The sequence below is a fragment of the Lethenteron reissneri genome, chromosome 1, assembly GCF_015708825.2.
Source record: "Lethenteron reissneri isolate LAM-NWPU_2019-01 chromosome 1, ASM1570882v1, whole genome shotgun sequence".
NCBI lineage: Eukaryota > Metazoa > Chordata > Hyperoartia > Petromyzontiformes > Petromyzontidae > Lethenteron > Lethenteron reissneri.
Window position 1 is genome coordinate 5,032,367 of NC_083779.1, and position 12,113 is coordinate 5,044,479.

General features: G+C 45.9%; 1 protein-coding gene and 1 long non-coding RNA gene across 5 annotated transcripts in view; both read left to right on the top strand.

Annotated features, from left to right (window-relative positions):
* The window catches only part of LOC133361321 (uncharacterized), a 329,555-nt gene that overhangs the window by 61,585 nt on the left and 255,857 nt on the right, over window positions 1-12,113 (top strand). The gene's annotated exons all lie outside the window — the stretch shown is intronic.
* Window positions 1-12,113, top strand: part of LOC133347263 (ceramide transfer protein-like) — a 48,605-nt gene that overhangs the window by 25,632 nt on the left and 10,860 nt on the right. For all 4 annotated transcript variants that reach the window (XM_061559662.1, XM_061559426.1, XM_061559516.1 and 1 more), the window contains exons 6-9: window positions 479-636; window positions 2,274-2,366; window positions 9,966-10,052; window positions 11,969-12,061. In XM_061559662.1, coding sequence (XP_061415646.1) covers window positions 479-636; window positions 2,274-2,366; window positions 9,966-10,052; window positions 11,969-12,061 — 431 coding nt within the window. The remainder of the gene's footprint in view (window positions 1-478; window positions 637-2,273; window positions 2,367-9,965; window positions 10,053-11,968; window positions 12,062-12,113) is intronic.

Here is a 12,113-nt window from a genome sequence, read left to right on the forward strand (position 1 = left end):
AATAATAAAAATAAAACATAAAATAATTCTCACGACGTTTCGGTCACAACGCAAGCAGCCGTCTTCAGGTGGAGAACAGGTCTGTCAAGAAGGCAGACCTGTTCTCGACAGACCTGTTCTCCACCTGAAGACGGCTGCTTGCGTTGTGGCCGAAACGTCGTGAGAATTATTTTATTATGTTTTATTTTTATTATTTTATTACTTCCCTTCTACGTGACTTTACCGAAAGAACCAAAAAGATGATGCCCGATGTTTCACTCTTCGTGCTGGGAGCTTTTTCAGGAACTGAATTTGAGCCGAAGCTCTCCCGGAACATGGAGTAGAATGTCAGACATCGTTCCGAACAACGAACAGTAGAATCTGAAATTCCTCGGGAGGGAGCTGTGCGGCACAACGACGAAAGCCTGCGGTCGCGTTATTGACACGGCCTTTTCCACCGCTGTCACACAACGGTCCCCTTTGCCTCGCCGCCGTCCAGTGTGCTTCACGGGCCCCGGCGGCCGCGTCAACGGCCTGGACTTCAAGGGCGAGGCCATCACATTCAAAGCGACAACGGCGGGGATCCTGGCCACCCTGTCCCACTGCGTGGAGCTCATGAGCAAGTGCGACGAGAGCTGGCAGAAGCGGCTCGATCGGGTGGGTCTCATGCCGCCACACTCTGCACTGCCCGTCCGAGTAATACGACGGTGTAGGTTTTCGCAGGTTGTGTTGTGTTATAAAGGTCGTTGAGGCGACTTCTGAAATCCGTCTTTTATTCAACTTGTATTACAGCTTTCCTTCACACTGCTGGCAGGCAGCGCGAGAGGGATAGATAGAGACGCACCGCCACGTGGCAACCCGGAGCCCCGCTCCTGCGTTGCCCCCTTCCTCTGTTCGTTCCCGTTCTGACCCCGTGTCGTTCGTCTCCACCCCTATTTAATACCCGGGTCACGTGGTTCGTTTCCACCAATCCTGGTTAGCCTCCATGGAATCTTCCAGGCCCCCTCGTAAGCTGCCGGGACCACGTCCCTGACTCATCTCCCCATTGGCTGTGGCTCAGGCCAGCAGAACCAATCATCTACTTACAGCTGTCACCTTTCCATTACGTTAGGGCCACGCCCCTAGACTTCCCCCCATTGGCTATAATACAGGACCGGCAGAGCCAATCATCATGACGAGTTGTGATACGTCATTGAGCCGGATATATCCTCACATTACAGTTGTATGGCTCCCCGATGTGTTTTCGGGATGTACCGTGCGTCGTTCGACGTGACGCCCGATGATTCTTTCCACGCGCTGAGAGAGCTTCAGCGACTAAATTGAACCTGCTCACTGTCCCCCTTTGAATTATAAAAAGCAGCAGCAGGCAACCCTACACAATTGAGGGAGAAATGAGCCGCTCAGTTTATTTTCCTAAAGAAACTCAGAGTGTGAAGCTAAATGTCGGGCATCATGCCGAACAGCACGCGGTAGCAGAAAATACATCGGAGGGCTAGCCGCCTGAATTGTGAGGTTGCGTTTCGCTTGTTATTTTGTAGGGCAGTTTGCACAAGTTGGTTGGTGAGAATGTGCATGCCATTGCGTGCATCATAACTTGGCCCCAGGGGGTTCCCATGTGCTGAAATTGTGAGTGTAATTTTGTTAAATGGGCCGTGGTTTCCTTTACATGTTGCTGGAAAAGCATCCAGGCTGAGGCTTGTTCCAGCAGCAGGCAGGAAAACTGATTTATTTTTCACAATTATGCTTTCTTCATGACCAGATGGGAGCCTTTGGTAAGTTATACAAGAAACAGAATCGTTAACATTTGAGAAGGTAATGCACTTTGCAAGTTAATAAATGCCTCCCCTTGCTTATGACATTACAAGCTCTTAAAAGTTCACTTTTGAGCATGCTGCATTGGAGGGATGCTGCCGTAGTGTATTAGCACACTGGTCTTACAATCCACAGGTCGCAGATTCTATGCCATCTCGACAATTGCAAGTTTCTTAAAGCGTCCTGCCTCTGTCCACCCAGCATTGTAATCAACTGGTCGGTCGTGTACGGTGGGGCCCAAGTTTTGGTCCTCCCACCTGTCTCAAAATGTCTGGCCAGTGTGGAGGTAATTATCCTTTAGAGGGGCTCCCCAGAACTCTCCCAAATAGAGGTCCATCAGTCAGCTGTAGCATGAGCAAGCAATCGCAGAAAACCACATTGTTACGCGGTGGCTGTGACAGGAATTGAACCTCCCGAGCCCGTGATGAATGGCACAGTGGTGAGCGGGTGTCTTCCCCTGACTGGTCACCGTGTCCCAACAGGAGGTGGAGAAGAGGCGGCGGGCAGAAGAGGCTTACAGGAACACCTTGGAGGAGCTCAAGAAGAAATCGTACTTCAACGGACCCGATTACGAGGTCTGTTAATTGCTTAGGGTTTGGTCATTTGTGTCGATTGAGCCGTCGTATCGATTGCAGTTAAAGGAACTGAATGGTGGGACTGGAATGAGCGCAGTTTTTGGGCATGTTAACGAGATGAGTTGGGAAGTATCTTCGTGAAACCACACACTTGATATTCCCTTTATTGTCCGTCATGAGATGTGCTCTTGAAATCGGGCCAGCATCCCCATCAGGTTATTATATTGAGACTTTTCTATTCGGAACATTCACAGTGAGCAAGTCAGAAACTGGTCCACAGATTTGGTGCGCAAAAGTACTCCTGGAGTCACTTAGGTTGTTCTCCTTATTCAATTAAATTAAACTTCATGTATAATAGAGCCTTATGATAATTACCATCTCGGCGCACTTCACAAGGTTACGATTATCCAACATTAAAGTACAACAAGTAGTACGGTTACAGGAAAAATGTATTTATCCAAACAAGGGGCACACCATTTATATGCTCTGTAAAGTGTATGCATTACATCTCAATCAAACCAACATGTTTAATTGTTATGGCTGAAATACCCAAATGAATTCACAAACCAAATTTTATTCGATAGTTTTTTTGTGCAGTCGTCATTTCCTGGACTAAGACCGCTAATCTTTTACACTCTAGAACACAGTTTTTATCATGGGCTGGCTGGTACCTGGATTCAAATCCAGTATCTCAGCGATTAGATTTCAGCATCTCTGATAATGTATTATCCCCCTAATACCACCCAGCCACGTCGCCAAGTCAGTCTCAGGGTTGCTCTCTCATGCTAAAGTCCAGAGCTAAGTCGAGGTGCCCAGGATGTGTGTGCTCAGTCACATTGCCAGTAGTAAAATCCCACACAAGTTTTACTGGTTGCCTGCTGTAATAAGTTTCAGTGGAAGATAAAATTCCACTGCAGGTATGGTACAGTGTGTTCTCGAAATTCCGGGCATGTATGTATGTATGTTGAACTTCTTTCGCACTGTATGTAGCCATCCGTGCGAATCGGAGGTGCGGGGGAAGGACAATAAACTAAACACGAAAATCAGTTCTAAAGAAATGAGTTTTCAATCTAGATTTAAAAGTGCATAGCTCCAGTGGCTTCCTAATATCGGAGGGAAGAGCGTTCCAGACGTCCACACAAGCGCATCTGAAAGTGCACGATGCAGTGACCACCGTCTATTCGATGTTTAGCCAAAAAAATGTCAGTTGGTTTGGTGCCCCCGGTATATCCATTCTTTTTTACGAAATAATGATTTACATGCAGTTATTTTTCTCCAATGTACTGCTTGTAATGCTATTTATATTGCGTGTAACATAAAAAAAAATTAAAAGAGAGGTAAAAAAACCCAACTGAAATCACCAAAAATCACAATCCAATTCTGGAAGGCGCAAATCCACTTCTACAGTGGTTACTACACAGTTCAATACGACAGTGAATCTGCCCGGTGCATGATATTTCTACACAGCGTGGAAACGCAGCTAACAGCAAGTCGGAATTTCTTTGCACGCTTGTTACATTTTTTTAGCTTCAAGAGTGCGACTTAAAAATTTTCCTTGCTTAAATAATAATTTATTTTCTCTTTTTCACCTACGTGACTTTACCGAAAAAACCAAAGAGTATGGACCCTTGCAGTCACGAAACTTCAAATCTAGAATTAAATAATGTTTTTTTTTCTTCTTGGTTCTTTCGGTAAAGTCACGTAGAAGGAAAATAATAAAACATAATAAAATAATTCATAATAAAATAATTTTCACGACGTTTCGGCCACAACGCAAGTAGCCGTCCTCAGTTGTCGTTCATGTAAATTTACATCTTATAATCGCTGGGGAACCACAGGGAAGATGGAAGGCAGCCAGGTGGTGTGCCATTGCCAACAATTAAAACTTTAAAAAAAGCTTTTTTTTATTGTACCAAGTAAGGCCCCACTGAGCTATGTAGCTTTTTTATAAGCGACCTGGCCACAAATGAAGTGGCTTATCACGTGGAAATGTATAGCAGCCAAATATTCTAAACACGTGTTTCTAAACGTGGTGGGGAAAAACCTGAAGACCTGGAGAAAAATTAATGCGACAATGGGGACAACATAGAAACTCCAAATATACAACAGGCATCATGGTTGGGATCGAACCCATGACCTGTATACCAGGCAAGGCGGTTAACATCTCGCACTGTGGTAGTTAACATCTCGCCACCGTGGCGCCCGAGCTCTGCAGTCCTCTATGAATTAAAATGTTCGTGGCCAATAAGTGAGCGTTTGTTTATACATGTGGGAGGAATCCAGAACACTCGGAGAGAACCCACACATGCGAGGGGACAAGACATTATCCCACACGGATGGGACAGATGATATTAGTCTGCACTTTGCTCTACTATCTTCTCCTAGAAGGCCCGGGGTATGGCACCTCGACGCCAACCGGATGGGGAAATGCCCCTATATTTGCGTAATCCAACACGTTCCTTCGGAGTGGGCAGGTAGGAACATGGTTGGAAAGCGCATTCGTGCGATCCGCGTCACGCGGCGCAAGCTGCGTGGGGCGGCGCGTCACGTGGTGCTGAGCCCGCCCAAAGCGCTCTGAAATACAAATCGAGGGCGTGGCTATGCACGACAGACAGACAGACAAATAATCCCTGGTGGGCAGTGTGGAACTGTTGTTCCTACCTATATTAACCTTCACCTCCACAGTGCTGGATTGCAGGCATGCGCCACCACTGCCGGGCTAGATCATTTGGGGGTCCCTCAAAAAAAGCCCTATTATATTCCGGGACGCGGTACATAGCCAATGTTTTTTCGGGGATAAGCTCGTTCGATGAATTCACGCAATGCTTATATATAGCCTCAACAACAGTGGCAAGCGAGCAGTGTTGTTGAGTTGCTATTCACAGTTTAGGAAGGAAATGGAACATAAACACAAAAAATGCGCAAAGAAGCTTGGAGAGAGAGAGAGATTGATACTAGGATTTACGTAAACTATAAATTGTCTTTAACCTGGATTTTAGTTTTTTTTTAAATCCAGGTTAAAGACAATTCTATTTTTAACTGTAAAGAAAAATAAGTGTATTTGGGCAGGACATGCTACTCGGAGGGATAATGGCCAATGGTCTGGAATGAATGGAATGTTTCCCAAATATATCTACCACGAATGTACTCGGTGTGTAGGTACGAGGTGGTTTGTTAAAACTCAAGATGATGAGATATGCCAACGGCCTGGGGAGACTTTCATCCAGAAGTGTATCGATCATGGCCGGTGATTTTGTTTAATCAGTTAAGCATAGGCCCAAAATACCAAGTAGCAAGCAACAACAAAGACCATTAAAGGTATAATACGTAAGAGTGAATACATTTCTTGAATTGGGAAAGACACGATGGGAGGGTATTTCAAAGTCAAGCAGAGGAGGAGCAAAACGGATGTGATAAAGATTAACTGTTGAAGATTTTAAATTCAATTTTGATTTGAAGCTTTCGTGACTGCAGGGATTCATCTTCTTGGTTCTTTCGGTAAAGTCACGTAGAAGGGAAACAATAAAAGTATTTAAACATATATAATTTTATTTTCTCCCTTCTACGTGACTTTACCGAAAGAACCAAGAATATAGTTTAAATTCAGTACGCGAAGTGAAATTTTTGCGTTCGGTTTTGGCACCAAGCCACGGTCGCCAGTCAGCACGCGGAGTGGAATTTGTGTGCGGCTTGGGCATGCCAGCATGGGGTCTCCAGGAAGCACTCGCAGCGTAGGTCTTAGTTGGGAGAAACTCAATTGACCTCAGAAGATTTCGATTTAAAGTTTTCGCAAGCAGCCATCCTCAGACCAGGTCTGTCGGGGAGACAGCGTCTGAATTCAGACGCTGTCTCCCCGACAGACCTGGTCTTCACCTGAGGACGGCTGCTTGCGTTGTGGCCGAAACGTCGTGAGAATTATTTTATTATGTTTTATTTTCATTATTTTATTACTTCCCTTCTACGTGACTTTACCGAAAGCACCAAGAAGATGTATATAAATGTTTAATAAAGTACAGTACTGTACAGTAAATGATTCACTAATCATCGGTAGCATCCAGGTCAGATAGAACACTAGATATTTTTGTGGACTCGTTTCTTGCGCGGACGATAGTTACACGCCGCCAAATACGCATTCACGTGATAGTGAGGGTAGGGGGTGATTTTATTGCTTCCCGCTCGGTCGCGTATGAGCGGGTCCACGTACTCTTGAGACCCTTATTGTACTGCGTTTATGCTTCACTTGCTGGAAGCTTCTTCAAGCCCAGGCTCTTGAGAACTGAATAATCTTCAGGAACTGATTTTAAGAAGAAGGTTGAACTTGAAGAGGCTGCCAGCACGTGGAACGAAATGTCAGACATCGTGACGAGCATTATGCTGTGCAACCTGAAAACAAATTGGAACCATTCAGCGCAATTGCAAAAAGCTACGTGGTGGTGTAAAAACTCGTATCGCCAGAAATTACTTGCAACAACTGGTGGTGACAGCGAGGGAAAACTGTCCATTGACTTTCATGATCATAACTTGCACATGCCATGTCATGATTTACCACCGCAGCAAGCAGTTAGGTTCTGCATATTCAGGGTAGCGATTCGAGTCTTTTTCGTCGTGTTTTTTTACCACGTTTGTAATTTTTTACCCTTTTTCAGTCCTTGCGCAGGTTTTGTTGGTACCATTATCTTAATTGTATCGCTATTGGCATAGCATTTGTATGGATTGTAAGTAATCCATTCTCAAGCGTGTGATTCGATGCCAGCATCATGAGCTTAAGATTCAGCTTTAATAATCTGAATCGACACATCACTGCATGCTTAACCTGCCATTATATTCCTGCACCGTCATCAGTAGTAAAGTTAGCGATAGTAAGGTTGAAAACAGAAAATAAACATACCAAAAGCCAAGAGTTATTGCCAAAGAATGTCCCTTTGACATTTTACTGAGTTATACTACAATGCAACGTTTGTGTTGCTAATGGGAATATTTGTAAGAAGCAGTGTACATTCAGCAATAGGGGTGCTGTGGCTGGATAATAAATCATATTTAGAAGAGGGAGCGGGTGAAGGCAAGAACCGAACACGCAACTTGCCCAGGGCAGATCTATTAAGGAGAGGAGCCACACCCTACATGCATGCCCCCACTCCATGAGAGCCAGAAAGCACAGCACGTACAAGCGATTTGTTCCTTGCTCCAGTATGAAGAATAGGGGGGGTGGATAGCCAGCACTGCACCCCACTGCTCTGTTGTTACCGCACGTACTTCGGTGCTTTGCGTCAGTGTTTCGCGCCTTCACTAACCTGCACTGACCAGTGTCATGAAATCTGGACAAATCGCCCCCATGATCTGCACGGCATGGGGAGTCCCTCATCTAGCAGTGGATTGGCAAAAGGGCTGTCTGTACGTGTTTAATGTGCAATTTAATTCATTATCGTGACCTCAATCTAGTCCTATCCATGTAGAAATTGTCCATAACTTTTAATGTCACATTTAATCGTATGCTTTTTTTTTTATTTTGCCTCACAAGAGGTGTTTCATTTGAACCTCATGGCGGGACCCCGGGGGGCCCATAAGCCCCCGGCTCTCGCGCAAACTGCGTTGCGACGTCATTTGATGTCTGTTGAAGGCGAGCGACACGGCAATCTATTCCGCTCGACGAGCTCTACACGATGCGCTAATCAAAGTTTTGTTTATGACTACGGCATTCGTCCTCGCTTCTGTGCTTGGACGACACGACAACAGAATGATCCGCGCCAGGTGGGTCGCGGCGTTCATGTGCGCGGTGGGACGGGGTCGCCAAAAATAAAATAATTACGATTTTGACTTACGTTTATTTGGGACCCTGAAATGCACCGCTCGAGTTTGAAGTCACGTGGTGGCACAGGCCTGTAACCCAGTGCTTTCGAAGCAAGTTGGCGACAGCGCTGCAGCTGGTTGCAGTCCCGGGTCGCTCTCACAGCTTGTCAACTGCTTTCGAATGACTCCGAGCTTGGCTCCGCGCCTCTGAGTTGCGGCCGTTGCGTCCGCAAATTTGCACGCGTTGTAAATTGCATTATTATTATTAAGAGTTTGTAGTTGACGTATATTTATAAGAATCTCAAATCTGTTGCATCGTGGTGTGGCCAAGAGATTCCAGCACGGCATGTGTTGTGAACCCATCTGTGCGGACCGTTTCAGCGTTGTCACCTGGTACACGTGGGTTTCCTCTGACTTCTCTGGATATCTTTCCTGTGGAAAACACTCCTTCATGTAACTGGCAAACACATCCCAATGCAAGGACCCTTCCTAAAGAGTCTTTAGACTGGATGGCACTATCCTGGATAAGGGCAAGCAACAAAGTATCGATCTTGTACTTGCTGTCTTGCTCTATGGGCCTGATAGTCGGATGCTTCAGGGGGCCACTGTTGTGTTTTTTTTTTTAATAAACATTTTTTATCATCATTCAAGAACACAGAATACAGTGGGAATTTCAAAAGGAGGGCAAAAATAACAGCTAACGTGTAACAAGCTAGAGTGCTAGACGTACTGAAAAGCACGTCTATGCAGAATCTTGGGATGCCATGGGATGACTTTGTGTCCAATCTATAGGCTACTGCGGAAGACTTAAGAAGAGGCTTGCTACCTTCACGATACCAGAACACCAAACATGGCACTTGGGGCACGTGGCTCGACGCTACCTCTTGGTCGAGCATGCCCACAAGGTGCTCTCGGCTAGAGAACCTCATGTCTGGAGGAGAATGAGGCTGAGGGGCTGGCCACAGGACTCGTAGCTTCATAAAATGGACTGCTACTGATAATTGTTTTTTTACCCTTCTATCTGGCAACATAACTGACACCTTTTTTACAAGGAGTCATGTTTACATAGACCACAATACCTGCAGTCATAATGCAAGTAGGTATTGTGGTCTATGTAAACATGACTCCTTGCAAAAAAAGGTGTCAGTTTTGTTGCCAGATAGAAGGGTAAAAGACCAATTATCATATTTTCATTGGCAAATGAGGTTCCAATGGTGGACTGCTACTGTCGAGCACTCGGGGATGGGAAAGTAGGAAAGGAGTTCGCCTTGGGGGCTTAGGACCAGGAGTGACCCCCCCCTCCCCCCCAAGGATGAAGACTCACTGGGTGCCACGGTGGAGAGATGTTAACTACCTTGTCTGGTCTACAGGAGGTTGTAGGACTGATCCCGACCCTGACGCCTGTAAATTTGGAGATTGCATGTCCTCCCTGTGGTCGCATGGATTTCTCTCTGGGTCCTCCGATTTTTCCCTCAACATTTAGAATCAACATGCGTTTATAGTAACTGGCTGCTATAAATTACCACATGTTGTTTGTGGCCAGGTCGCTTCTGAGAAAAAGCTATAGAGCTTAGTGGGCCTTACCTGGTAAAATAAAAATGAAAATCTTTAGTTTGTTTATGGTTTACTTGAGGGTTTTGCAGGAGTGACCATAGGGGTTTGCTCCGGAATATGGATGCTGCTACGTGCCGTCTCGGCGCATAAAATACTTTGGATGCCCAAATTGAATTCCTCTGAACTACCACCTCTCCTCTCATTGTTCCACTCATTCCCTCCCCACCCCTCTCCCCTGTGGTGTTGTTTGTCATGCAGGAAGGGCCCAACAGCATCATAAAGGACGATGAGTTTTTTGACGCAGTGGAGGCTGCCCTGGATAGGCAAGACAAAATCGAGGAACAGGTACCAGTGGACAGCGCACACCATACCCTGCACGTATACGCACGTCCCTTTTGTCAATGCACTGCTGGATGGGTGAGCCTTCCAATACCGTGCGGGTTGCAGGTGTTGTGTGACCGGGTGCTTCACCACGCCGGTCAGTGTGGGGTGCTGAAGCCCGTGAACATAGACGTGGGATCATATAAGTGTTGTACAACAGTTGATTTTGTTGCGCTACCCTCTGCTGACAACAATGTAGCCTTTCTGAAGCCTCTAACGGCAGTTTTGTGTGGTGGGCACCTGTCTAAGCACTATCCACCCTGACGGGATTGGGCGCATTAGGGTGATTTTTACAAAGGCATGTCGACTACACGTACGGGTATGTACGTTAGCTTACTGTGTTGGTGCTGACTAGGCATTCATCGTTTTAAAGTTGTTTCGCTCACAGTACAAACATTGAATTATGCACGTATGAATATTATGATTTAGGAAAACGATAAGCAAATGTTACATTTAGGCTATGACTCAATGATGCGGAATGCACCTGATCTTGTCAGATCTTAATTCTAGATTTGAAGCTTTCGTGACTGCAAGGATTCATACTCTTAGTTCTTTCGGTAAAGTCACATAGGTAAAAAATGAAAATAAAAATTAATTGTCATATCAGCGTTGAGCCATGCACACAGGCTGTTGGTTATAGACTGCGCGGCTACACGGTGGGCAGCAGAGAGCAGTGCAATGCATTGTTGTCCTGTAAGTCTGTGCTTCCTGCCTTCACCAGCTCGCACTGGCCGGTGTCACGGCATATCGTGAAATAACGCCCATCCATAATTTGCCCGACATAGTAAAGTCTTTATCTAGCAGTGGACTGACGAAAGGGCTGTCTGGGCATGTACCAAACGAGTCGGCACAGACGAGAGAATTGAAGGCAAGAGGTACAACCAGAAACAACCAAGAATTGGTTCTTGAATTGGTTCATAACCCCCTAATGGTGATAGCTCATCAGATCATAGGGGTCGGAGAGTGTAAATCGTTAATGCCAACGCATTCAGGCCTTTTATTCTGATCAGCGTGGTGCAGTGGTTAGTGGGTTGCGCGATGAACCTGCTGAACCGAGTTTAATTCCCCGGGATACAGGTAACGGCTTTGGCGAGTGATATCTGAACAGATCCTGGGCACACCCCATCACCAACCCGCACTGACCAACGTGGTGAAGTATAGTCGGACAACAGTGGCGGCTCCTGCAAAATCTCTCAGGGGGGGCAAATGTCTGGATGATTGATAAGGATAAGGTCCACCCATGCAATGAATAAATTAACAGCTTAAGCATGTAAAGGCAACTTCACTTCTTTAATATTAATGAAAAATAAAGTGACTCTTACAATACATCTTGTTTGTTTATATACTCACTATTAAAACAAACCACTCAAGTTTATTTTATTAAAGATTCCACTAGGTGGCGATAAATTATATTGTTGGATGAAACGTGCTTACGTATGATGACGTTAGCACGTATGATGACGTAAGCACGTTAGTGCATGCCCTCCCGGAAGCCATAGAGAATGCATTGGAGCGCCCCCGTTCGAAAAAAAACATCTTTGAATGTAAGTCTATGGGGCCACTCAGGGCGATTCTCAGCCGTAGTGAAATCGCCCAAAAAGAGGCGGTACTCCACAGAACGTGACATGACGCTGATTGGACTATATCCAGAGGCTGACAGTGACGGCTAGCGTGACTCTGTGGTTGAATGACATTGGTGGTGCGTCGCCCAATCGCCCTAATGAAGAAACCGCCCCTGTCGGACAACCCCCGTGACCGACACGGCGTGGGGGAGGCCTTCATCCAGCAGCGAATCGATGTAGGGCTCTGCGTACGTTGAATTGTTGTCATAGGCTTTAAGGTTCACACGGTACGATGCTGTCGTGTTGTAATGTTTTTAGTACCAAGTGGAGAGATCACGGACTCAACCACTGTCATCAGTGAGTTCCACGGAGTTGTTCACGACAACTGGCCAGCATCGTTACACGCAACAGGTAACGATGGTCCTGTCGGTCTCCTTCCAACTACTGTTTAGTACAGGGACTC